The following is a 25311-nucleotide window of genomic DNA, read 5'->3' as shown; positions in this document are numbered from 1 at the left end:
CTCCAGTGTTTGTTAGAGAATACAGGTAAAAAAAATAAATAAAACAGCACAAGAAACAAATAGAAAAGGGTGGTGATGGAAGATATTTTACTTTTAAGATCTCCAGATCTAGTAGAGACATTCCACTAAATATTTCTAGCTATCGTTGCAGCAAAGCAAGCAGCTCAAAAACCAAACCAAGCTCAGAAATAAACAATTAAATAAATAGACAACCCAGCTGTCCATAACAAAAATGATGAAAACACAATTATGGATATTACACATAGAGATTAGTATGAGCTGGGCTTGTCATGAATTATGCTGGAGAGAAGCACACACACCTCCAAATTGTGCACATATGTGTTATGGTTAAGCAAGGAAGTCTTATGCTGCAGTCTCAAATTTATTTCTTAGACTGCTAAAGAGATATAATCCTATTTAGAAATAAGATAGGAGAAGAGGAAGAAGAGTAAGTTGCAGCTGACAGGGTGTTTATTATAACTCTAAAGCAAATTCCAGGATAAGTTCATATTTCAGAATCTTCACATTCTGTTTACAGTGATCGGTGTGAATCTTTCTACACTGGGTGAGATATCCACACTATGGACTGCTGGATGCTCACTTTTCTGTACAGAAAAAGCCTCCACATGCATTCTCTCGTGCTGCTGATAAAAAGAATAAAGCAGAGATGGTGTTTCTCCTGGGAAGCAAAATGGCCAGGAAAACAGTCTAAAAACAAACTATTTCATGAGTGTTTAAATCAGTGTGAAAAGTACCTAACCCTCTTTATTTTTATTTTTTCATGGATTTAGAGGTGTATAATTGTTAGGGTAAAACTACTAAGTCTTTTATAGGCATTGTAGGATAAAACATTGCTCATCAAAGTATCATTTTCAACTAAATCAGACAGCAGGCGTATTAAATTTTCTCTTTTTCTACTCCAAAACTCCTGTTTAGCTTCTCATGCTGACCAAAGGCAGACCCCCAACAGCACCACCAATCACTTAACTCCCTTCTCTCCAAACTGAAGTTATAAGAAACAAAAACTACATTCTAAGGATAAGGAAGTCTGTGTTTTAGAGTGTGTGTGCATGGATTATGAATAATTTATGTGTGGCAGACCTGATTGATGTGGGGTATACGGTTTCCAGCCGGCCAACGGAGGGGCTGCATGTCCGCTGCCAAACCCCAACACACTGCGCAGCCGACTTCAAAGGGTGTGGTCTGGACTCGCTCATATACAAACACAAACTCTTTCTCTCCCCAACACTCGAACACACATGCAAATCTCCTGTTGGTGTGTGTGTGTGTGTGTGTGTGTGTTTCAGGGCTCTCAAACTGGAACACACAGGGTGTTGTGTGCTGCATGCAGGCTGTGGGCTCTGGGTGGAGGGCAGCCTGGCTTTCCACACCTGTGTTTGCAGCGGTAATTGGGGGTGCGAGCTATTTTGAGGCAGCTGGCGTTCACAAGCTCGCAAATCCGGCGACGCATACAGAGAGCTCTCAATAGCTGAGGTGTACAGGGCACGTGGGGTGGCGTTTGTTGCGCGGCAACCTGTGTTTTCTCTGGTTACAGAGTGTGAATGCCAGTGGAAAGCTCTAAATGGCCTGTAAATACAAACAGCCATATTTCCAGTTCCAGACCATTAAGGAGCTCATCATGGTCTGCGAACGCAGGCCTTTATGACATGACAGGCAACATCCTACATCCCTGAGGCAGCCACATAAAGAGGCTACATCTCCCAAATAAACACAAACTAGTTTACATTTTTTTCTAGTTTCATTTATTACTTTCTTAGATTTTGTCAGGTAGTGGGACAATCACATAAATTAAAATACAGACACTATAAAAATCAAATCTGGCCCTTGGGGGTTGTTTGAGGTTCTTTGCATATTTTTATTTAGTCACCAGACTCAAGATAAACTTTATTCATCTTCTTATATTGCCAATAAATGGACATTTTATATCTACATTTAACACAACTAACTTTGTAGTAATAAATAAATAAATAGCAATTCCATATATTTATTTTTCAATATTAAATTGCATAGTTAATCTATAATACATTTTCTGTAAACAACTAGAAGAAAATGATCAGACAAATCATGCTTTATCTCGTCTTTGTCCCTTAAGTAAATAGTAACTACAAGCATTTTTTTAAATTTCCCAAAACCCCCAAAACATCTAGATAAATACATACCATGAAGATTTAGCACAGTTCCATTGACGAAACAGGTTATGTGTGTGCAGTAATATTGCTAGCAAGTTTGCTTTCATACATAATTACATAGTTTTCAATATTGAATTCAATTTTCCTTTTTGTTTTTTAAGTAAATATTAAAAAATACATCAAACATAAATTCAAAGGCTTATGTTTTAGGGTAAAATGTCTGGAGAAGTGAATATGTTTTTATTTTATTTTCTGGCATAAAAATGGTAGCAAAAATGTAAAAATTAAAGTGCTGCATTTTCTTTTGCACAGTCTACACTCACTAATGTAGTCCTAATTTATGTGCATATGCATTTAAATATTCCCATTAACGTGCCGTTTCCAGGTTGTCCACTTTGCCGCATGCCATAGCCGACTGTGACATAAACGCTCGACTAATAAAACAAGCACGACAAACCATGACAGTCTCCACCAGATCTATACTTTGTGGTCACACTGGTTTGGAGAGCAAAGAGGTGAGCTACTAGCTTGTAAATTACTGGAAGATTTGTGAAGACAGGGAATAAACACAGGCTGAGGTGAAGTGTGCTTGCTCATTCTGTTTTCCTCCTCGTTGCCTAATCTCGCAGCACATCCCCGTGGTAATTACATCTCATTAGAGCACTCGGGGCCTTTCATGTAGCTGCTGAACATGGCCACCGTCTCTCCCTTCTGGCCCACAGGCATAAACAAACTCTTGAGTTGGTCAGGCCCCTGGAGCCATGAAGCCCTTGCAGCACAGAGAAGTGGTAGGGATTCCCCCCTCCCAAACATATGCTCCCACCTCTTAATCTGAGGCACCACCCACATCTTTTTTTCCTCTTCTTTCCGTCTCCAGCCACTTTTATAGTTATCCCTTTGTTCCACAGAAAGCCAAAGTCAGAGAAGCAGAAGTCAGCTAGCTGTCTGCCTCTTGTGGCTCTGTAATGATATAATAAGAGGCCTGCTGTGTTTAGTGCAAGACTCTTTTTATAGCAAATGTCAAGACAGATGTGGAACCATTCAGCTTGATTAAGGATGTGTGCACAAGTCGCAAGTGTGACTCGGTGGAAACATGCAGGATGCTGACTAAGGATGGGTGAGGTTGACAAAAGAAGTAAATGAAGGAACAATGAGGACATTCGGAAAAAGAAAAAAGAAAGATGGAGGTAGTTCAGCGCTAGTTCGGGTAAAAGAGTCGCAGAGAGGTGACAATCAGGTCAACGGAGGTCATGCAGGGTGCGAAAACCTGTAACTGTGGGGTAATTTTCAAATAAAAACAAACCACCATTATTGCTGCAGGGGTCTCCACTTAGCTTACACACAAACACACAGACTCTCACACTGCATGGGGTTTCTTGATTAAAACGGAGATTGCAAGCACTCCCTTAGAAAGTTCCACCTTCTAAAAGCAAATATGCAGCTTTAAGATGGAAGCTGTTTTAATAAGGATGAAGTTGAATTTGAGCAGCAGTGACTGAATGCCTCATTGTGGTGCAGCTCTGAATGCAGCATCAGTTCTCTCTTCATCCATCAGACCAACACCTCTGCAAAGCATTTCTGCACCAATTATGAACTGGTCTCTAAGGTCACTGGACATTAACGTAACTGGACACCCACGTGTTGCTTTGTGTGAAACTGGCAGAGATTTTGACGGTTCACACACATTTTTTTTTATTTTTACTTTTCTATCTGTGTTTAAACAGATTAAGGCGGATGTATTATTTAGTGTACATTTACCAACCTGCTTTCATGTATGCTCGAGAATGAGGATCAAGCATCTGCACAGGTTTTTTTTTTTTTTTTTAGGAGTTTTTGCATCGACCACCAGATTTAACATTATACGTCTGTGCGAGTGTAGATTCATAAAAAGTATAATAAAAAACAGACAACATAAGGAAGCAATTTGGCTTTGTTAAAGTAAGGAAGACAGGCTTTCAGTGCTGTGACCCAACAAATGTTTCCATTCCCTTTAAGCCACTGGCGGCGCTTGAAGCGGACTACTGGGGACGCTGTCTCTGCCACGCTCAATAGACCACAGACAGTTCTCTGCGGGGTTGGGTGTGAGTTCAGCTCCTACGGCTGTACCCCCCACCATACGCCAAAAAAGAAAATATTTAGAAACTTTTTGTTTTATACGTTTACTTCCACTTCAATGTGCTCATGTCAAAAAGCATTTCAATTTTAACCGATAAAGCCAAAAAACCATCAAATTCACTGATTCTTTTGGTGAAAGTAGTGACTTATAACAGTTTTTATTAAAAAGAAAAGCAATAAAATGTAAGCAGATTTTAAAAGAAAAGGTTTGCCTTTCAAGTCTGAGGTCGCCACAGGTGGTAGTAATCTGAATCAGATTAAAACCACCTTCAGTACTATAATTTCAGTTGAACGTCAGTCTAATGTGCTTTTATTCTATTGAAAGAGAAGGATTAAATGCTTTATTTTGGTGCACAGTATCTAATGTTAGATTCCAAATTGATACATTTCATTTTACCAGTTATTGGATATGCAGTGTGGACCCGTGGTGTTCATGAGTATGAGTAACCACAAGCCACATACAAAGAACTAAAATTCATAAATACTTAAACACTTAAGACTGCCTATTTCAGAAGATCAAATACTAAACGGAGCCTAACATGCTTTAATTCGCAAAGTAGAAACTGTCTTGGTAATTAGGGTGAAGGTGATGGATTGGCTGCTTTGGAAATGTTACATAGCATCTTGCTTAGCTATTTCAGCTTAAAAAATATTTTTAGATACACTCTATGAAGAAAATTTGCAAATGTTGAACCAAGAGTAGACTGGTTCAGCTGTCTATTCATAGTTTATCTTGTAATTTATTACCTATTTAAAGTTTGAACAGTTATGTCTAATTATAAAATAGTTCATGGGTTATAGTTTGCTTCTTCTTCAAAAAAAAAAAAAAAAGCTAAGAATTCAGAAAGAATTTGTAGATCTGTCAGACTCCAGGTGGTGATATATATTTTTTTATTTATTCAAATTTGCCCAAAAGAAAAAAGCAAACACAGCTGAAGCCCTATACTCAAAATTTGGGAGCAATTGGTCCATTTGTAACATTGCTCAGGCACTTATGGCTGAATTAAAATCCAGAAACAAGCAGCTTTGTAGCATCCAGTTATGACAAATCCAGACATTTTTTTTTTTATTTTTTTTTTTTTATGGAACCTATTCATCATAAGGTCTTGGGTTACTGTGGCAAATGTGGTGATTGCGAAATATGACGTGCGTCTTTTTGTTCTCTCAGTTATGTCTGGGCACAAAACTGGAAGAATTGGTTTAGTGAGTATCTTACACCTTTGACCTAAATGATCTAAATAGTTTCTATTCATTATGTTTATATGTCATAAAAAGCTGCACCACAACCTCACCTGTCCACTGTTTCTCACTCTATTCTGATAATAATATGCCAAGTTGTTACCTGCCTAACAAAAAAGTAGAGAAATTTGTCTAGGAATTCAAAGCAACTTTTATTTCTTGATCTCAAAACATGAAAAAACAAATAGAAACCTGAAATTCATTTAAAGCCTGATTGCCACTGAAAAACATAACCTTGAAATATAATTTCTATCTCTTAGTTTCCTTCTACTTGTCATCCTACTTGCTATAGTATTTATCTGCAGTGTTTTTGGCGCCACCTCATGAATAGAATTATAATTGGTAGTGAGGATGAAATATATGCCACATGGGTGCAATGATCGCTAAAACAAGAATCCCTTTTAAAGCCTAACAAATTTACTGCAGTGTGATGCAGAAATTCCAGACAAAGTGCCAGAACGTGACATGCGAGGGCCGTGAACAAGCTTGTTTTATTTATAGACAAGGAGCAGGAGGACAGATGCTCCCACAGAAGTGTACACATGCATAAAACATTTACAGTTCCCGCTGTATGTGAACGCGCAGACACGAAAAGCAGAGTCACAAAGGTCAGCCAGTCAGACAAAAATGTAATCAAGACAAGAAAACAGACAGAGAGCTGCGAGAGAGAGAAAAGAGCTGATAATGTCACTGAGCTCTTGTGATATTTGGCTTCATTTCGACAATCTGGACTAAGAATCTTCCCACGAACCGCTCGACCGTCTGACACTGAGAGAGACGCAGAGAGCGAGGGAGTGTGAAGGCGCAAAAGAGGAGGTCACAAACATTCCAGTCGCAAAGAGTCTGCCAGACTCCTCAGACAATTAAAATGAGATGACCCTAATGCCCCCAACCCTACAAACATCCCTCAACTCCATTAGCCCTGTCTTCTATTGCGGCAAGGGCCTCTCTCACTCCCTGCATCACAGCCATACTCCCTAAAATATCACATCAGACTGCATTTTTTTCGAGGCAAGTTTTGAAACTTGTTTGCATTAAAATATAAATAAATAAATAAAAAATCATCACAAGTCACATATATTCTTTCTGCCCATAGAGGCTTTTACTGCTGAATAATTAAAACATATTTATAGTGCTTCTTATCGACAGCTGTAGTAAACTCTGACATGCCGGATTCAAAGCTTTACAGTTGATTGCAGTGGGTTAGCCATCTGTTTTTTTTCTTTCTTTTTTTTTTGTTTTGTTTTTAAAGCTGACCAAAGCAGCTGTCTGCTGTTTACCCATGTAACTCCTACAGATTCATAAAAGCGCCTCCTTTGATGCCTTAAAGGTGCGTGCACTATTGAATAATGATTCTAAAGTAATCTCGTATACTTAAACACTGGCTAATTTCTTTCATTTTTTCTTCAGATGCTCTATTTGAATCTACAGCAATGAAGCTCTTGCCTTTTCCTCTATCAGAACTGTTCATAGTTGCACTCAGGCCCATGTTCAGGGTCACCATTTACAGTCAGTTCAGTAATGTGTGACTTTCTTTTCATATAAAAGTCACTTTGTCACCAACTGTCACCTTGGTTTGAATTTAATTTGTGAATGGATTTGCCCTCCTTCTCTGAATCCTGTGATTTGTTTTCATGAAATAGATGTAGTGCCACACTTTTCTACAGACAGCCTCCTCCATGGACAACAACATTAGAATTTCCATTCAGGACTTATAGTAGTTACTTAGAGAACGCCGGTACAAATGTCCATATTTCCTCACTGCGTCAGATAAAAGTTCCTCAAAAAGTTTTTATGTCTCTCACAGATACAAAAACGATATAGCTGAAGTTGAATACTTAAAGAGAGATATAAACATTTCTGTCTGAGTGTGTTTCTATATAAAGCACAACAACAAACTTCTGTCCAATCAGAAAACACTTTGCATAGAGCTCTGCTGAAATAGTTTGACCACGGCTTGGTGTCGGCTTCGGAAGGCAGATGCATTTCTGGGAACAAAATGACACAATTTCCATCACGCGTCTGTCAAAGAGAACCGATTTCAGCACTTTGGGTGAAGTATGTGGGGGCCTTTATTTTCACCATGCACTTCAGTTTCCAATACATGTGCAGCAAGAGAGCAACTTTGCATGACTACAATAATTAACCCGTTGATAATCAAACTTTTTTTTTGCCTCTGTTCTTTAAAAACATGTTCTTTGGCAAAAAGAAATGGACACATTAAGGAGTTACTGATACTTGAAAAGACAGTCAGAAAACTATCAAAAATGGAGAAAAGATTTAAATTAAATTTTATTTTTATTTTTCTCGCACTCTTTCGCCTCCACCAGCTGACTCCTGCCCTCCTGTCTTGGCCTGTTAAATGCTCAGCAGGGTCCCTAACCTCCCCGCCAGCAACCCCCTCTGGAGATTTCAAACCATCCATTATTTGCTCCTCCCTAACCTTCTCTCCTGCTGCTCGACTCCGTCTTTCCAGGCGGGAGTTTTTTTTTTCCTTTGCATGTGTGATGGACGTCACTCCAGCCACAAACCCGTCATCTAGCAACCTGTTGAAATTCAACATTTCAGCCCTGAACAGATGGCAGGGCTGCTGCATACTCCAAACAGCACAGTCACGACTGTATCCGTTTTTAAAAAAGATATCAAAACGGCATTCGGTCCGTCTGTGTGACTCCTTTCTGCATGACTCCAGGCTGCAAACTGCCCTGTGGGCTCCACAAGAAGGCTGAGGATTCTTGTTACATAAAACATTGAAGAGAAAGCCGAGGAGAAACAAGCTAGAGGAGAAGCAGCAGAGCATCTGCTTTCATCCTCAACCCAGCAGGGGACAATTCAGGCCAGTCTGCCTGAAAGAGATCACCAGCTGCAGCAAAGTTTAAATCGGGCAGCAACAGTTTAGCTAATTCTTTTAGAGGGCTTAAAACTATCTGCTCTAATTGCACTAATTATAAAAAACTGCATTAAATTTTCTTCAAGTTGTTTACCAACTTGAAACTCCGTAGATGCTCTACAAACCCAATAAAACTCTTGAATTTCAATTTACATTTTCCAATTACTATAAAAGAGTGGCAAACACATACTGGCAGATGCAACTTGGACTCAGAAAGGCTTTCAGGGAGGCACTGGAGGAGACATGATGATAGGAATGATGAATTGAGTGACTTAAAATAGATCTTGGGGGAGGCTCTCTCGCCCCATCGGAGTCCACATCTTAAATCACTGAACATTGGCCGAGTGTTTTCCGTGGCATCATACCAGAGGGACAGAAACATGCACGGAGAAGTTAAAAATGTTCACAATGCAGAGGATGCAGCAGGAAGATAAAAAAGAGTGATTGTGTAAAACTGACTCCCTTTTGCTGGCCTAACAAAAGAGGAACAGATAACGGAAAGATCCATGACCTAACATTCTGCAATCCCTTTGTATGAGGAGGGCATGTTGTAAGTGTAATGTGTACAGTAACTGAATAATTGAATGATGCAGTTTACTTTTGTTTTAGACCCTCACGTATTGAGAAACGAATGCCTGCAGGAGGTGCAGACTTTGTAGAAGTTTTAAATTTTACCCCATCGCTACAGTTTGTAATTCCAACGCTACGAAGCGTATCAGAATTTGCCTGCATTGTAAACAACCATCCTCCAGTTCAAAGAGAGAAGTGCCGAGCCAAACGAGTAATGTTGTTAATGTTNATTCAATATTTGACAGTGTGGTCAACTAATCGGCCATGCTTCCAAATACTGAGCAATTACAGTTGGAGCCAGAAGAATGTAAAGGAAGTGTGAATGATGCCAAAGATGTTGTGGCCTTGTTTTACAGCTCTTGCAATTTCCAGTACGCTTCATGAAGCAGGTGGATTACATATGTCACAGCCAAACGTTTCTCAATAGTCAAAGGTCCACACCTTCTGAAGCAAAGCCTAGAGCAAAAATCTAAATTTTTCCAGGCTTATTCAAGACATAAAAAAATAAGAAAATTAAAACCTTGTCGTTCAATGGAAATGTTTGATTAGCATAAGGAAGAGAACAGAAATTTGTTCCGTCTCCCAATTTATTTATTTATTTTTTAATCTTTATATAAATATGTGAATACAGTAGGCAAATAATAAAATACCTTAAAAGTTCTGTACGTAGAATCTATACACCTTCAACTTACATAAGGTTCTTTTGGTGAAGTTCTAGCAATAACAATAAAGTCTTTTATCATTTTAACTGTTCTCCCTTTTAAAAGAGCATATGGGTAAAAATAGCTCTATATATAAATACCTGTAGTAGTTTTAGGGGCTGTGGGGTTTTATTACTTTGAGCCAGTAGGCCGATTAAACTCCTGTTAACTAAGCTTCTGGTCGAGGTTTAGGGGATCGAATTTCACCTGCAGTCGATGACTTTAAAACAGAATCACACATGAACCAACCCTTGCCCACACACCACTGGTGTTGTTTATTCATGCTGTCTGTTCTGGATGTCACATCACCATGGCAGCAGCCTCAGTCACAAGTCCTGCCTCGCTGAATGATCTACACTTCTGTTGATTTGGGTGTTCTGTGCTAGCAGGGGTTCAGAGGTCGCGAAGCTGTCGTCATCGACAGGGAGGTTTTGGTGATGAAACCTAACACCCGCTCTCCTCTGCCCTATTAGCTCTCATTGTAAGGTTTTACCACCCCAGCTGTGTTTATTAAAACCTTACTGAGCAAGGAAAGGTATTTATCAGCTCCCTGGTTCACGGCTGTAAAGACCCGTGACGGCAAGTATATAAAAGACAGAGAAGTTTGTCAGTGTTTTTTTTTTTTTTTTTTTAAAGAAAAAAGGGCACAGTAGGGTAGCGGCTATGTGATGCTGTCTGCTTTAATACCCTCCTTGTATTTGTGGAAACAAATAACTGTGTTTACACAGTTATTTCCAACCCATGCATTTCCATGCATTCCTGATAATAAAAACCTACTAATTCCATCACCTCAATATTACTCAAACAATTAATAAAAACCTAACCTTCAACTTAAGATCATCAATTTAGTGAGAGAATTACTTGCATATTAACACCTATTTTTCATATTAAATTTTGTATCACTGTTTGCTAATGCCAAACACATCAAATGCATAGCCTTTAGTTTTACACTGTAATATTGCCCAAGGATAGAGCATACTGAATGACAGATCTTTGGCCATTCTTCTTAGCACAGTCTCTCTGAGTCATCCATAGTCCTTGATCCTGTATTATGACTGTTATTCACTTGGGATGTTTTGTCCTCCTTTGCTGAATCAATGTACTTAAATAAAGGGTTGGATTTCAGAGTGGGATTATGCTACTAAAACTAAGGACTTTTAAGGTGTTTTGCATTATCTTCAACAGAGGTGCCTCTAATTGTTCAAATTAAATCATTAAACAGCTAATTTTAGACTAAATCCTACTTTACTGGATTGTACTGGAAGAGACTTGGGGGGAAAATGTAATAAATAATTAGACTGAATACGATATGAATTGAACTAATTTGTCATACACAATGCTTTGGTTAGACCTTCGTTGCAAACAAATGCCACATAACTTAAATTTAATTGAATTTAATTTGATAATGGTCTTTGATAGAAATATGTCAAAACTTTGCATTTATTTTATTGATAAATGTTAAGTGTTCAGTTTTTCTTTTTTTTATCACATAAGGTACAAATCTGGTTGTGAAAGACATGCCAGTAAATTCTCTTTAACTAAATACTTTTGTGTTTTGTATAATGAGCAACACGTTTTTACAGCGATCATTGAATCTTTAGAAGATAATAGTGTAGGGATTAAATGCATATGGAATTAATTACATTAAAAATAAACATGCACAAAGGTCAAGTACTTATGGCAGCTTAAGTACTGCAGATGGAAGATCAAGTTATTACAGCAACCATTAAAAAAGAGCTAAATTACTGGTGTTTTGTTTTTTGTTTTCTTAGCAGATGTGGATATAATAAGGCAAATGTAGCACATTTACTTGTGTAATCAGTGGTCACAGAATAAAGGATGCATAAATAAATATTGGTATATGATACACATGAGAAAAAACAGATACTGAAATGCAAGTGATGGTTAGAAGGTCTGAAAGTCTGTAAGAAAAAAAAATCCAGTAAGGATATCAGTTAAAGATGCAAGTTAAAAATAAATCAGTGGAAGAAAACATTTTTTCTGTGCTCCAGAGATGCAAATCCAGAGATTCAGATTTGTTTCCCTTTCAGATTCTGGAAACTAAACTCTTTTCATAGTCCTTTTTTCTTTTGTTCTCATCTATCTAGACCTGGAAAGTGATGAAAGCAAATTTCATCCTTTCCAGATTTTTCTAGACTATGTAGGAACACTGAAACAAAGTGGCAAAGAAAAGTTTCAGAAACATGAGAAAGTGAGGCCTGGTGAGAAAAAAAGAAGCCTAAACCATAAAGCTGTACCAGTTACTCCAAACTTTCTTCTATGTGCACAAAATGTCTTTTAGCTGCCAAAAACGAGACATCTGTAGAATTAGGGTATCAACACAGCTGTACCATCCATGTATGGCCTACTACTGCATCTATATGTGCTCATTTAGAGCATTATGCGAGTAATGCCTGTGGTTTTCTTTTCTCTTTGGCAGACTCAGAATCAGGAATCTGTCCTGTATCACAGAGCCGTTGAACAAAATTAGGCTTTAAACGTAGTCGTCAAGCAGAAAAATTCCAATCCCCCTTACGGAAAATGAGATCAGGGGGATTTAAATTATTTTATTTGACGATTTTATACTAAAGCATTGAGCTCCTGACATCTATTTCATATTACAATAACCATAAAGGGCTCCATTGAGAGTGACTGGGCAGCCCGAGGTCTGTCTGCCTGGCTGCGTCGGTTACCCGATACCCGGCTGAGACGATGCCCAGCCAGCCGCACGCCTTCAGACGTCGTTAGAGCAGACACATAGCACGCCCCTCCTGCCACCCGCAATCCATCCACAGCCAATTAGGAGCAATTTCCCTGTCCTGGGTGGGGTGACGAGAGGGAGACAGAAAGCGAGGCAAAGCAGTTGTCAGCCCAAATGCGGAGGCAGATGGTTCTGTTTACTGATGGGCAGTTGTTTGGCTCTGCCATAGTGACACAAAGCTGGCAGTTTCTGGATGGGCACCATGGGGGGCATTAGTGACAAACGTGACCTCTGGTGGTCTGCTGGTTGGGCTGGGCTTTCAACTAGGGAGATAGTTCAGTAACGTATAACGTACAACACTTGCACAATCTTTCCTCTGCATCGGTTCCCCCTCTGTACCTCCAGCTTCTGTTTGGCTTCCTGGAAATAAAAAAAAAAAAAAAAAAAAAAAAAAACTTTCCGAAACAGGAGGTGCCTGATCCACCAGAGCTGGAATGTCGCGGTTCCCACAGGAAACCTGGTGCATCTCAACCCAGGGCGTCCTGGACAGGCAAGTACTCACACAAATCTCTCAACAGAAGGCTGCAGCTATGAAAGGCCAGCTAGAAGAACATATCTAGATGAAAAAATGTTCTCAATGGGATCCAAGAACCAATGTTTCCCTAGCACAATAAGAACATTTATGGTTTTAGTCAAATCTGCAGTTCAAACTAGACTAAACATTTTTCATAACAGTCTCAAACATACATGCATGATTCAATAAAATAACCCAAGTATGCCCATTTTTGTTCTTCAGTTCTTGCATACTGATATTATGGTCAGTTTGGTCTACTGAAAATTGTTTAAAACTGCAACTAGCCGAAAAGACAGTTCCCTGAAGGCGCTTAAAAGTTACTTGCTGACAAATCCCGTTTTGTTAGCAAAACTGTTTTACTTCAATAAATTCCTTTTGGAAGATGTAGCTTTGAAGTTTAAGAACATAACATTTTGCAACTTTTTTTTAGTTTGTATAGGCCAAAGAGTCATTATGTATACCGCTACACCCCCACCAGCAATGCATATTTTAAATATGCCTTTCTCTTTCTGTCAGTTTAAATCTTCTTGTCTTCTGACTTGTTTTTTCCATAATAATGCAATGACTGAAGCTTCCCAATAAACTCTTCAAACCATAGCATTATAGTACTAGCCAGATCTGACACATTTGACTCCACACTGTTTAGCTGAAGCAGCGCTCCATAACCCTTTCACCCTAACTCACGTCTTAGAAACCCCACCCTCCCTCCACCGTCATATGCACGACCATCACCTGCCAATAACAACACAGTTCACTGCAAGAGGTTTGCTGTTAGACATGGCAACCCATTGAGTCTTTCATCTCAATAGCCGTGCACACATGTTACGACCTTGACCTATCACACACTTCAACACACATGCAGGAAAAGCATGCTTCCATACACACACACACACACACACACACACACACACACACACACACACGTGCACAAGGGGGATAACACACACTTTCAAAAACACTCAGCTGTCTGCTCCTGGACAACGCGACCCCACTGTTCGTTTCATCTCCCCACGTCTCTCTCTGCTTGCTGCTGGCACCATTACCTTAACACAAACAGTATTTCTGTCATCGTCCCCAGGACGCAGTGTTCTCCTAATATCGCCCTTTCTTCTGCAGCCATCAGGGGATGGCGATGTGGGACTGAAGGGATCTGGGACATGGGTGAGTTGTGGGAAACCAGAGTACAGTCTGTGGCCTCACAGCATGCAGCCCTCTCTTTCTCCTTCTCTATCTCAAAATCTCTTTTGGCAGAGAATCATAGAAGGCTTCACGCTGATCACATATTATGGCCTTAAATGATCTGGGAAAACATGCCCCGTTAATACTATGTGCACATCTGAACGCTGTTCAGCTTTGAAGCTGTGCACAGACGGTTGTGTGGATTTCTGAGTTGTGCGTTTGTGTGTTTTACCTCCACATAGTCCTTGGCATGGCCCCAGTCCCTCTTGGAGTCCAGGTTCCCGAGGCTGAAGCTCTCCAGCTGGCCCAGGTGAATCTTTGCCACAGAACGGCTGATCTTCCGTGTCACAAAATTTGCGCCTGGAAAAAAATTAGAGTTCAGGATATAAAACGGGTTCAATTCATTCTGACATTCACGAACTGATGAGTGAAAAACAAGAGTAAGTACAAAATGCAGTTTTGAAATTGTCATGTCATTTACTTATTTATCCAAACTGCCCTGTCTCAGACAGTAACATCAATCTTTTCAAATCTTAAATATCTATGAGTAGCACATTTGTTTGTAAAACTGAGTTCAATATCTAGCTAAACTCATGCCTAATTATTGCATGAACTGAAAATAAAAATCAAAACGCATCATGCTCGGGTCTCATGCATTTCAAGAACAGATGAAAAACCAAATCCTTCACAACTGTTGGGCTCAAAAGTGCTAAAAAGTCATTTCAATTCCACCCATGGAGAAAGTTCTAACAATGGTGAACCTTCATAGAAAATTACTCCAAGGGCATCATCTACTCATCCCGGAGGTCAAAATGAATCAAGAAGAATATCTAAAGTCTCCCATTCCACATAGTGGTGGTAATATTGAGGTCTGAAGTTGCTTTGGTGCTTTAAGCTCTGGACAACTTGTAATAATTCATAGAAGAATAAGAATATCTGATTGTTGGTTTGTGACCACTAGCTGAAAAGCACAAGGGTTATCCAGCGGGGCAATGATCCAATGCACACCAGGCTGTCCATTTCTGATTGACAGCCATTTCAAAAGTATCAATGACAGCTACTGCAAACACTTGGTGGTTTGGGACATGGGTGAGTTGTGGATGGGGTAGTTGTTTTCCAAAAATATTTATTAGGTTTGGGGTCAACTACTTTTTCACACCAGGCCTGTTAACTTTAGAAATATTTCTTTGAAAATTCCATGTTTTGTTTATTCATGCTGTATTTATCGAACATTACAATTAATTGGATATTCAGAAACATTCGGCCATGACAGTAAAACAAAAGCAGAATTAATCTGTATTAGGGAAATATTTCACAGCACTGTAGGGGAACTCAAGGCCTCATTTTTGGAGATAAAAATTCAAGTGACACGTACTAATATTCTGCATATTTCTCCAACACCACACACACGCTGACACGTACAAACTTCCAAACCTCTGATAGTTTTCCAACCCTCTTTAGCCAAAGCAAAAAATTCAAAATGTAACTCTGAGTCAAATCAATTCGTTACCCACTCACATTACAGCCACAAGACCTTTTTTAGAATCCTTCCCTCTCATTTTCTTCTCTAATTCACCGTTTTGGTGTCAAATCTGGGCTTGATGCCAACACAAATTTCAGGCCAGCTGTCTGTAAACATTAAAAAAAAGAAAAGGAACAGGGACATTCCACACGGGGGAAAAAAGGAAAAAGTGACCGATCCAGACCACCATGGTGTTGCCCATGTAGCATCCAGACAAAAACCACCACAATGACATCTGCCAGATCACTGGCATCGTGCTCCTCATCGGAGCCGGCACACGTGGCGATTTTATCTGCAGCAGGACAAACAAGCTTCTAATGAGAGCGTGTGCGGCTGGAACGGTTAGACATGCCTTTGGGTATTTTGTTGGGTTGGTGTCATGTTCTACTCGTGCTGTGGATGGTCTGTGAATATATGGTGAAGCCCCTCCAACTCAAATAAAGCATTATATTGATGGAAATCAACACTAAATATCAGGTTGTCATGTCGAATAACGTCACAATCAGAGTTGAAGTCGCTAAATAAAGTTTGAGGAGTTGAACTCATCTGCACCGCCTGCTCAAAAGGCCAAACTGGAAGACGTGAGAGGATAATTTCAAAGGAACTCTGCAAGTTTGCATCAAAGTATTTGCTATTTTTAGTTTATGCAACATAAATCTCCCACAACCTTGTGCTAACCTCTCTGAGACCCCGTTAGTGCTGCTACATCCAAGCTGAATGCTGCCTTTAAGCCCCGAGTCCATCCAGGCTGTAAAAGCTCAGTTCTGGCTCCACACTGTATCACTGTTCCCCTGACATGGAGCAGAGCCTCCATTTAGACACAGGAAAATCCTGTGTACCCAATCATGCGAATGCACTAAATTTGTAGTAATTATTTCATAGGAAAGCGACAGCCCTAGGGCAGGCTGAGTAGAAACAGATCAGGGGAAGGGTAGACATGCTTGTTTAAGAAAGTACAGCTTGTTGTGTGTTGGTGGTGGGTCACATGTCCCCTGTGTCAACGCTTCTTTGTTGCCATATTGGAATGACGCAGAATGAACTTAATAAAAAAAAAAAATAAAATAAAATAAAAATTCCTGATCTTAAAATCAATATTTTTGGCATGAATTCAGAAATAGCACATGTCCACAGAGCGTAGATAAATTGTCAATGGAAAGCCCCTTCCATGTCAGACCTTTCCTGTCTTTGCATGATTGTGTGTAATCCTGCCTTAGGGCCTTTTTCTAACCTGGCAGTTCATCTGTTCTGGCAGATACCAGCGCTCCCACTAACTGTAGTCAGACGCTAAGCAACAATTATTCATCTGCCGCTGACACGGACGTGGATGTCAGTTTTTCTCTCATCCATATCAGCTAGACAGGTTCTTATTTCATCATAGAGAGTGGGACATTCATCATACACCTACACACACAATAGGTAATAAAGAGACACTGTCAGGTTACATTATGTGAGGTGTATGATCCGGAGATTTGGTCTTTGACCTGTTAGAGTGTTTAAAAGTCGGCACTGCTTTGATTTTTAACTGCCTGCCTTTCAAGATCTACAGTTTCAGCTTCAACTGGCTATGAAAAGACATTTTAGCAGAAACAAAGTGGCATTAGTTGGGAACTGAACTCAAATAGAGCTAACTCATCAGTAAAGAAAATGCAGTGATCTGAAAAGTATTTTAACATTTTATTAAAAAAAGAAGTCTTCAAAGATTGTTCATATGTGCTCAGTATAAATAATATTGATATTGAGAACATCATTTAGCAAGGTTGGCATTCCCTAGCAATGCTGCTTTATACTTTATGCACTTAGGAGTAGTGTTTGAATACTGAAGAGACTAGCTTTAGTAGCTTTGCATTAACCGATAATGTTATTCCAAGCCAGCATTGTTCAAAGACGATTTTTAGTTCATAGTGCAATGATCTAGCTTCCCTTCATTCAAGGTAAAGGTAATTTCAAACATAAGTGCTTGAAGTGATTTTGGAAGATTTTTTTTTTTTTTTTTTTTAATCACCAAAAAATATCTAGTTCGCTGTTGATCACATCAAAAATATAACATTCTGTCAAACTGAACAATTTAAGGTTACATTTCTCACAGTTATCCTTCAAACACTTCTGCAAAGCAAATACTCTTAATGATTTATAAAATGAAAGAACTTGAATGAATCTTGGGTTAAGGATCTTGACCATGATAATTTCAGTCGTGTTTCCATCCAAATATTATGCAGATTTTAAGAGAATGCTTGAAATTTGGAGAGAAAAAAAATGCAAATTAGGCACGTTTCCACTCCTGATCTGGAGGAAATCAAGCAGGCTATGCAGAGCATGATTTCATCAGACTGGAATCAATAAAGTATTTTGTTGCTGGATATAGGGACTGCATAATGTTGCAGTGTACAAAAGTGCATTCATTGATGAGTATTTACTTGTTGTCTTTACACGATTTAAAAATGATCAGGATTTTTAATGTCATAAATTACAATCAATTTGTTTAAAAGTGTCATTTAGTTTCTTTAATCTAACCTAATTCAGAATGAAAGTTATGATAATGTTCATTTTAACTGGTATAGTACAGCCCAAGCCAATCCTATTATTATTTTTTTTTTTTTTTGTTAGAGTCAAGAAAAAATGTAATCAAAAGCTCATTAGGGGCAGCCCTCTGCATAGTACATACTATGATCTTGTGGGCCAAGGCAATGTAACTAGAGCCCAGTTTGGCGACTACAGCGAATTGGAAAGCTGAGGTTTGATTTGATCCAAGAGAAACTTGAGTTTGAAGGTTAAACACAGGTTGTCAAAACTCTGCAAAGCCTGTTTGGCTCTTAAAAGGGTGTCAGAGGTACATGGTGGTGCACAGTACACCAATCAGAAATAAAGTCCATTATTTCCCCCAGAGCACACCTGTAGTATCCTTGTAAAGCTCACACCTCTGTTTAGAGTGGCTCTGCTCCCTGCCTTCTCTAATTGGTGCGCCATGGACCCGAGCTTGGGGCTAATGGACGGGTCTGCCCAGCCCCGGACAAAGCCTGCTCTGTTACAGACTCTGGTGTTAATGTGTTTCCTTTACTGGCAGCGGCAGCGTAGGACAGCCAGAAGGAGGTGGAGGGGATGAGGGGAGCTGAGAGGGGAGCTGACAGGAGGTTCTGAGCCCAAAAGGGGCAGCGGTGGCCGTTTAACCTTGCCCGCAGCCTGGCGGAAAGTCTAATAAAACCGTGGGCCATGAAAACTGAGCAGACAGCAAAACCCCTGCCAGAAACTGACACTCACTTTCTCTCTCCCACTCTCATTTAACTTTTCCCCCTCCATTCCGTTTCGTTCGTTGGCCAACAGGAAAAACGTAGCTAACAGAATTCGTTGGCACAGCTGGGCTTGAGCACGGGAGGAAAAGGAGGAGGAGGGTGTTGAGAAATGTATGGAGATGTCTCCTATTCCCAAGCCAGACCATGTGGGTCCAGACAGGATGGGGACAGGAGCTGTCAGCTGGGGGTATGGGTCTGGGGGAGGATAGGGAAGGAACTGTGGTTTTGAGGAGATTTTGGCTCAAGGGGCCTCACTTACTCAAAAAAAAAAAAAATTCTGTTGTTTGAGACATTCAGGTTAAAAAAAAAAAAAAAAAAAAAGGTGACTTATAAAGCCTTAAACTGTGTGAAGGCTCAGCCCCCAACACACCCAGACATTTACATGACTGACTCACACACATTTATATTACTGTCTGTCAGTATATTTATGCACATTTACTGAGACTAAACCACAATGTGATTTATTCCAATCTTTCCTCCGTAACATTTATTCTGAAGACATATTGTGCGGTTGTGGCATGGCCGAGTGGTGCATTAAGCCTGGAAAAACTGAAAGGCTATAAGCTGTAAAGCTACACAAACGCAATACTTGATTCATTAAAAATAACTATCAAGATGATCTTTAATGGAATATTTGCGCAGGTAGAACATCTACTTCTTCTGTGTGCCTAGTTTCAGCCTCTAGGACAATTTATTGAGTAGCTATTTGATAAAAAAAAAAAGCCTCCAGGTTGTTTACATTTTGGTAAAAAAAAAAAAAAAAAACACTAAAGAGTTGATCCAAGTCTTTTCCATTTATTTGAGTCTCTTCTATTACAAGCTTGTCTGAACTGGTCTTATTTTGAACATACAAAGTGAATAATAGACAAGACATAATTTCATTTTCATAGTGTTGCCATAGAGATCTTTCAGTTACCTCAACACTGCATCTACACACCTGTTTTGGCATTCAGCCAAAACTCCAAATCTCATAATCCTGCTTTGTCTTTGAATAATGGCTGTGGGGAGTGAATGGCTACATGGTGGAATTAAAGGGAAAAATATAACCTGTAATTTCTATTTCCGCTCCCTTTTAGGTTTTAGGTCAATTTGTTAGCACTCAAATTAATGCAAGCTCGTCTAGTGAACATCCAAGTTTTCTTTGTCTGCACTGAGTTACTGAACTAAACACCTAGCAAGCAGGAGGACCAAGTAATATTGCAGCAAGAATATTTTCCAGATTTGGCTCTACTTCAACCTAACCAAAGCCTTGTCAATGTCTGCCATTCACTTTCTGAGTGATATCTGCAGCTTCGGCAAAGAAAGAACATTTGTGCTACATCCAAGACAGGTCATGAATTCTTCTCAGCCAACATAGTGTCTATTCACACCTGAAACACAGGTGCCTTCATTTAAGGGCTGACACAACTGACAGGAAAGAGGCATGGAGAAAGAAATTTGATGCAAGGTGATCTGGAAGCATAATAGTACAAGAAAAAGACAAATTGATGTTTCTGTCTTCATGAACTTAAAAAATAAACGACTGAGTACTCATCATTTCTTCCCTTTATCAGAAAATAATAAAATGTCCTCCCTTATTATTGACATTTGTGGTTAGAAAAATGAAGCCTTTCATTTAGTAAATATCTACATGAAGAGCATATATTAAGCAGTCTAAAACAAAGCAAACTGTGATCAACAAAGTTGGGTAGTGAGCCACGTTTACACATAAGAGATGCAGAATTAAAGGATGTATATAGACACATAGTAGTAGTCTACATAGTAGATTTGTGAAGCTGTAGATCTGTTTCGAAACAATGTCTGTTGTTTGCAGTCATAGGAGTAAAAATGGCTGGTCATGGAATCTTTAAATTGGATCATCAGGAAAAACATTTGGTCACATCAACACAAAACAAATCAAACTAAACTGGCAACATTTTTGTTTCAAAAATAAATAAATAATTTGCAGCTCAAGGTGATATCACTGCAAAATTTTAAGATAAGTCAGTTTTCACTGACTGAATGTGGTACTTCTTTGCATTGTTAGGCTAGAGGCATTTTAAGAACAGACATTTTTTGTCAAAGAAAATGATAAAATTCTTAACTTTTACTATGCAATATCATGGTGGTAAAGGAACCGATAAATTTGGGTGAACCTAAATTTTGTACAGGGGAACCTAAGTGAAAAATGTAGGCGCACAAATGCAACAGTTTAAAAAGTTAATCTCGACTTACTTTGAAGTTCAATCGTGCTCCTTTAGAGCTATTGAGGATTCGGCAAAGGTTAAAAGATACAACGCGTTGCTCTTGACTTGTGCAATTAAGCTGCTCTGTCATCCAGATACTTGGTCGCCTTGGTGATTGTGCACAACCAACACTGATTGGAGGGAAGGAACAGGTATGAGTAAAAGGTAAGAAAAAATACGATCCATCTGAAGCTCTGTTCAGATCCGTCCCTGGCTCATGACAAAAATCTGTGCAAGCCGTAAAGAGAGTAGAGGACTCTGTCATCATCTTCACTTTGAGGCTTTAGAACCCTGCTCACCTGGCCATAGATCAGCTGCTGTTTAGGCTGTGCTCTTTCAGTTTTTTACCCATCAACAACAAATGAAACTAAAGACCAAAACAAAAGGCGCCACCTTGTTGAGTTCTACCTTAAAGGACACCGACAAATCCTCTTGAAATCCACAAACCGAGTCATTCCCATCTGAAAAATCCTTTGAAAATAACCTTCTAAATAAATGGAAAACATATCCTCTTACAAATCTATCATGCAAACTGACCTTTTGGGCTCAAACTCAACAAAAGCAGAAAGATGATGCCAAGGCATGTGAAGACTGAGCGGCTGTATGTATGTTTGACTTCGGCACTGTTATTCTGACTACTCTTCTCTCCTGACATAACAATATATTATTCTGTACTGCCAAGCGTGAACCACAATACTCTCTGGGAAAAAGGATAGATGGTACTTCCCTAAATAAACCAGGGGTAAGACTCCAACTGGAGCTGCTCACTGACTTTATGCGCACATATAAAACACTATGTGCTGATTCACTATATCATCTGACCAACAAACTGCTGATAAGTAGAAATTAAGTTTGTTTTTGTTTTTTTCCATGGCAAAAATTAATTTCTGGTTATATTCAGGTGATGGGTTGTGAAGAAAATGACAAAATAAATATATTTGACTACTGATCCAACTTTCAAAGAACCCACTGGATCATATTTCACAGTTATGTGGAGGTCATTTTGCACCGCAGCTAATGCTAATCCTTCTCATCAGGAACAAAGTGAGAAATGTTTGTTATGGCTAACAGCTTAGCTAACTGGAGAGTCGTGATCAGCGGTGTGAACTAGCCGGCAGATGCAGACTTCTGTTTGCTTTGCTTCACGCTGGATTTTCGCTGGCTTTTTTTTTTTTTTTTTTTTTTTTTTTTGTCTTGACGACTGCACAATTCAGACTTTCTGCACAAGAACAATGAAGATTGTCTGTTTGTTGGTACAGTACTCATATGTTTACAAGAACGGTAAGAGAAACCAGAAGCACATTCCTGCCGGGATTAAGTCATCTGCAGTGCTGAAAGAAATAGAAATCTTTTCTGAACTTCCCATTTTGATCAGGAAATTCAGAGGAGAAACCACAACAACACAAAGTTAGACCATTTCAATTTGGAAGATGCTAAAAAAATCTTCAGTGGGCACGACTTTCTGAGAAAAATAGATCAACTGATATCCTAAGACCATGACAGTTTTTCTATGTCTTTGGTAAGTGAAAGTCATATGACAGACATAAAGCATACAGTGCCATCAGAAAGTAATCCCGACCTTTTCTCCCCATTTTGTTACATTACCATTCAAATAATGTTTAATATTTTATTAATAATTGGCCCAATGCTTTGATATTTAACTGCATGAGAAACCTTCTGTAGCTACTTCTTGGGTAAGTGGTTAGCATAAACAGATTCCAATTTTTATAGCTGTTCAGTTAGTTAAATTTAGGCACTGGCAGGGACACCAATAACAGTCACAGACTGCTCCTGAAGCCACTTCTTTGCCATCTTGGCAGTGTACATCAAGTTATTGTCATCACTGAGGAGTAATTATTACCCTTGTCAGAGCTTAGGGTACTTTGGGTGGTTTTGAAGAATCTCTAATTGGTAGCTCTATGTATTCCACAGAAAAACACCACACACACAGCATGGTGCTGCCACCACTGTAGTTCACACTGGTCGCTTTTTATCTCCAGATATGATTCTTCAATTCAAATCTAAAGAATCTGTTTTGTTTTCATCAGATCAAAGAACGTTGTGTCTCATCATTAGACATTCTCCAAGGTTGCTTCTAGTAAGCTGTCATTAAAGCCTGATTGATGGAGTTTGTTGGCAATGTTTGACCATTCCACAAGAGAACACCACAGCTTTACCTAAGTGATCATTGGGTTCTTGCTCATTTGGTGATCTTGCTGACCAACACACCACAGGCCACAATGCTTTTTAGGACGCCCAGTGCTGCAATTTGTCTTTATCCTTCCCCAAATGTATGGTGTTATACAGAAGTGTGCTGGAAGAAAATAAACAGTTCATTTGAGTTCCTTGCTTGGTTTGTGAATTGATTTATACAGCTAATTGTAAGACCTGATATATACAAGTGTTTTTGATTTAAACTTATGATCAATTGACTAATCTGACCACAAATAGACTCCAATAAAACATTTTAAGACAAAAACAGGGAGAGTCTGATGCCCTGAACTCAAATTTCAGAGTCAAAACAAAGGATTTCAATATATATCCATGATATTAGTTTTAAAAAAAAAATCTAATTTAACATAACATTTGAGATTAAAAAAAAAGAAAATCATAAATTGAAAAGATTTCCCGTAAAATAGTCTTAAAATGGCTCTCTAACAACAGAAAACATAGCAAAATTGATGGGGCACAAATACTTTCTGGTGGTACCGCACAACTGAGACAATAAAACAAATTCATTCTCAGTAGAGGTGTGGCGGTAAACTGGTAAATCCTTTGTCAAAAGTGTTAAGTAAATGTAGAGCAACAAATGTCTGAAAATAAATGTTTAGGGTGTGGCTGAAAGTAGGGGAGTGATGACAATTGCTCTCATACTGGAAATCTTCACAGAGATTACCAGCGTGGCAATCTCTGTGGTGGGAGGATTCAAATAGTTCGCCGATTTGAATCCCCTCTCAATATGTTTTAGTTCTTGTCTCTGTGTCTTTGTTTGAATGGCTTCAATTTAGCTGTGGCTTCAATTTAGTACTTTCATCAGCATGTGAATGTGTGTGTGAATATATTAATCTACCCACTGAGCTGCAGTCCCAGAAGACACTGGTGGATGTCTCCATATTTGCTTTGATTATTGACTATTTAACCAACATGCCCCCTGAATTGCTGTGGGTGTGTCTGGGTCTGACTAGGTGGTCAATGATACAGGAACATCACAGGAGACTGTAGCGTCTCTACACCTCAGACTTTGGATCTGGGTTCTGATATCTGCAGAACTACTCTGATGACCCTGGAGTTGTCCGATGTAACACAGATGGACTTAGATTGCTGGAGCACAATGTTTATGGATTTTACACTGAACTCAAGTACTCAAGTACTTAGAGTTTGTTCCACTTAGAACAACTAGTTCCTAGCTGGTTCAGTAGAAAAAGTGATTTGCATTTCCATAATGTACAAGTCAAGTCAAAAACACATAATGCCACTTTAAAAGTCTTTTCTAGTTAATGCTTAGGTTTAGTGAAAACACATCTGCAGAAGTCTGATGACCTGTACAGCTAAGTAAGCACTAGCTGTGCATTCTAAGTTAATGTAGACTCTTGAAAGAGTTCTACAATTTTTTGAGGCGCTTTGTTTGCATTCACTGCTTATTAATAAGCAGGGTCTGGAAGCTCTTTATTAACTGTAGGCTCATTTGCATTCATTTATGTTTTTTAAAGGGGGCATTTTAATTGAAGGCAGTTGTGAAAAAGTAAATATACTTACTTTCAGCACTTTATCTTTCAGCGTTCAGAGTACTTCAAAGAGCTTTACACTGCATTCAGTCATTAAGCTTTGACCATGAGACAACTAAAGTGCTTTAGCGGTACGTTCAAAACGAAATGCTCTTCACATATTCAGACCATTTACCATTTCTGGTGTTTTGACAGACTAAAGCAGACCAAACTGTTAAAAATACTGAGGAATCATAACAATGCTAATCAAAGTGTAGCTTGATTTGTCCTGCTGACATAGGGTTTGCCATCTCCAGTTCAGTGGCGACAAGTAAACTCCATGGAACCATGAAATGTAAACTTGTTTGCTTACTGAGAGTTTTTTCCATGATATTCATGATGTAGGATTTCAGAAAAAAAAAATTATATATATATATATATATATATATATATA

The 25311-nt window shown here is 39.0% G+C and overlaps 1 protein-coding gene across 1 annotated transcript in view; it reads right to left on the bottom strand.

Annotated features, from left to right (window-relative positions):
- The window catches only part of gmds (GDP-mannose 4,6-dehydratase), a 176035-nt gene that overhangs the window by 98377 nt on the left and 52347 nt on the right, over positions 1-25311 (bottom strand). The window contains exon 7 of the mRNA XM_015040684.1: positions 14352-14479. Coding sequence (XP_014896170.1) covers positions 14352-14479 — 128 coding nt within the window. The remainder of the gene's footprint in view (positions 1-14351; positions 14480-25311) is intronic.

This window comes from Poecilia latipinna, unplaced genomic scaffold (assembly GCF_001443285.1).
Source record: "Poecilia latipinna isolate Pla-1442-1.1 unplaced genomic scaffold, P_latipinna-1.0 Scaffold522, whole genome shotgun sequence".
Classification (NCBI taxonomy): Eukaryota; Metazoa; Chordata; class Actinopteri; order Cyprinodontiformes; family Poeciliidae; genus Poecilia; species Poecilia latipinna.
Note: the sequence above shows the minus strand (reverse complement) of the source record. Positions and strands in the feature narration are given on the sequence as shown.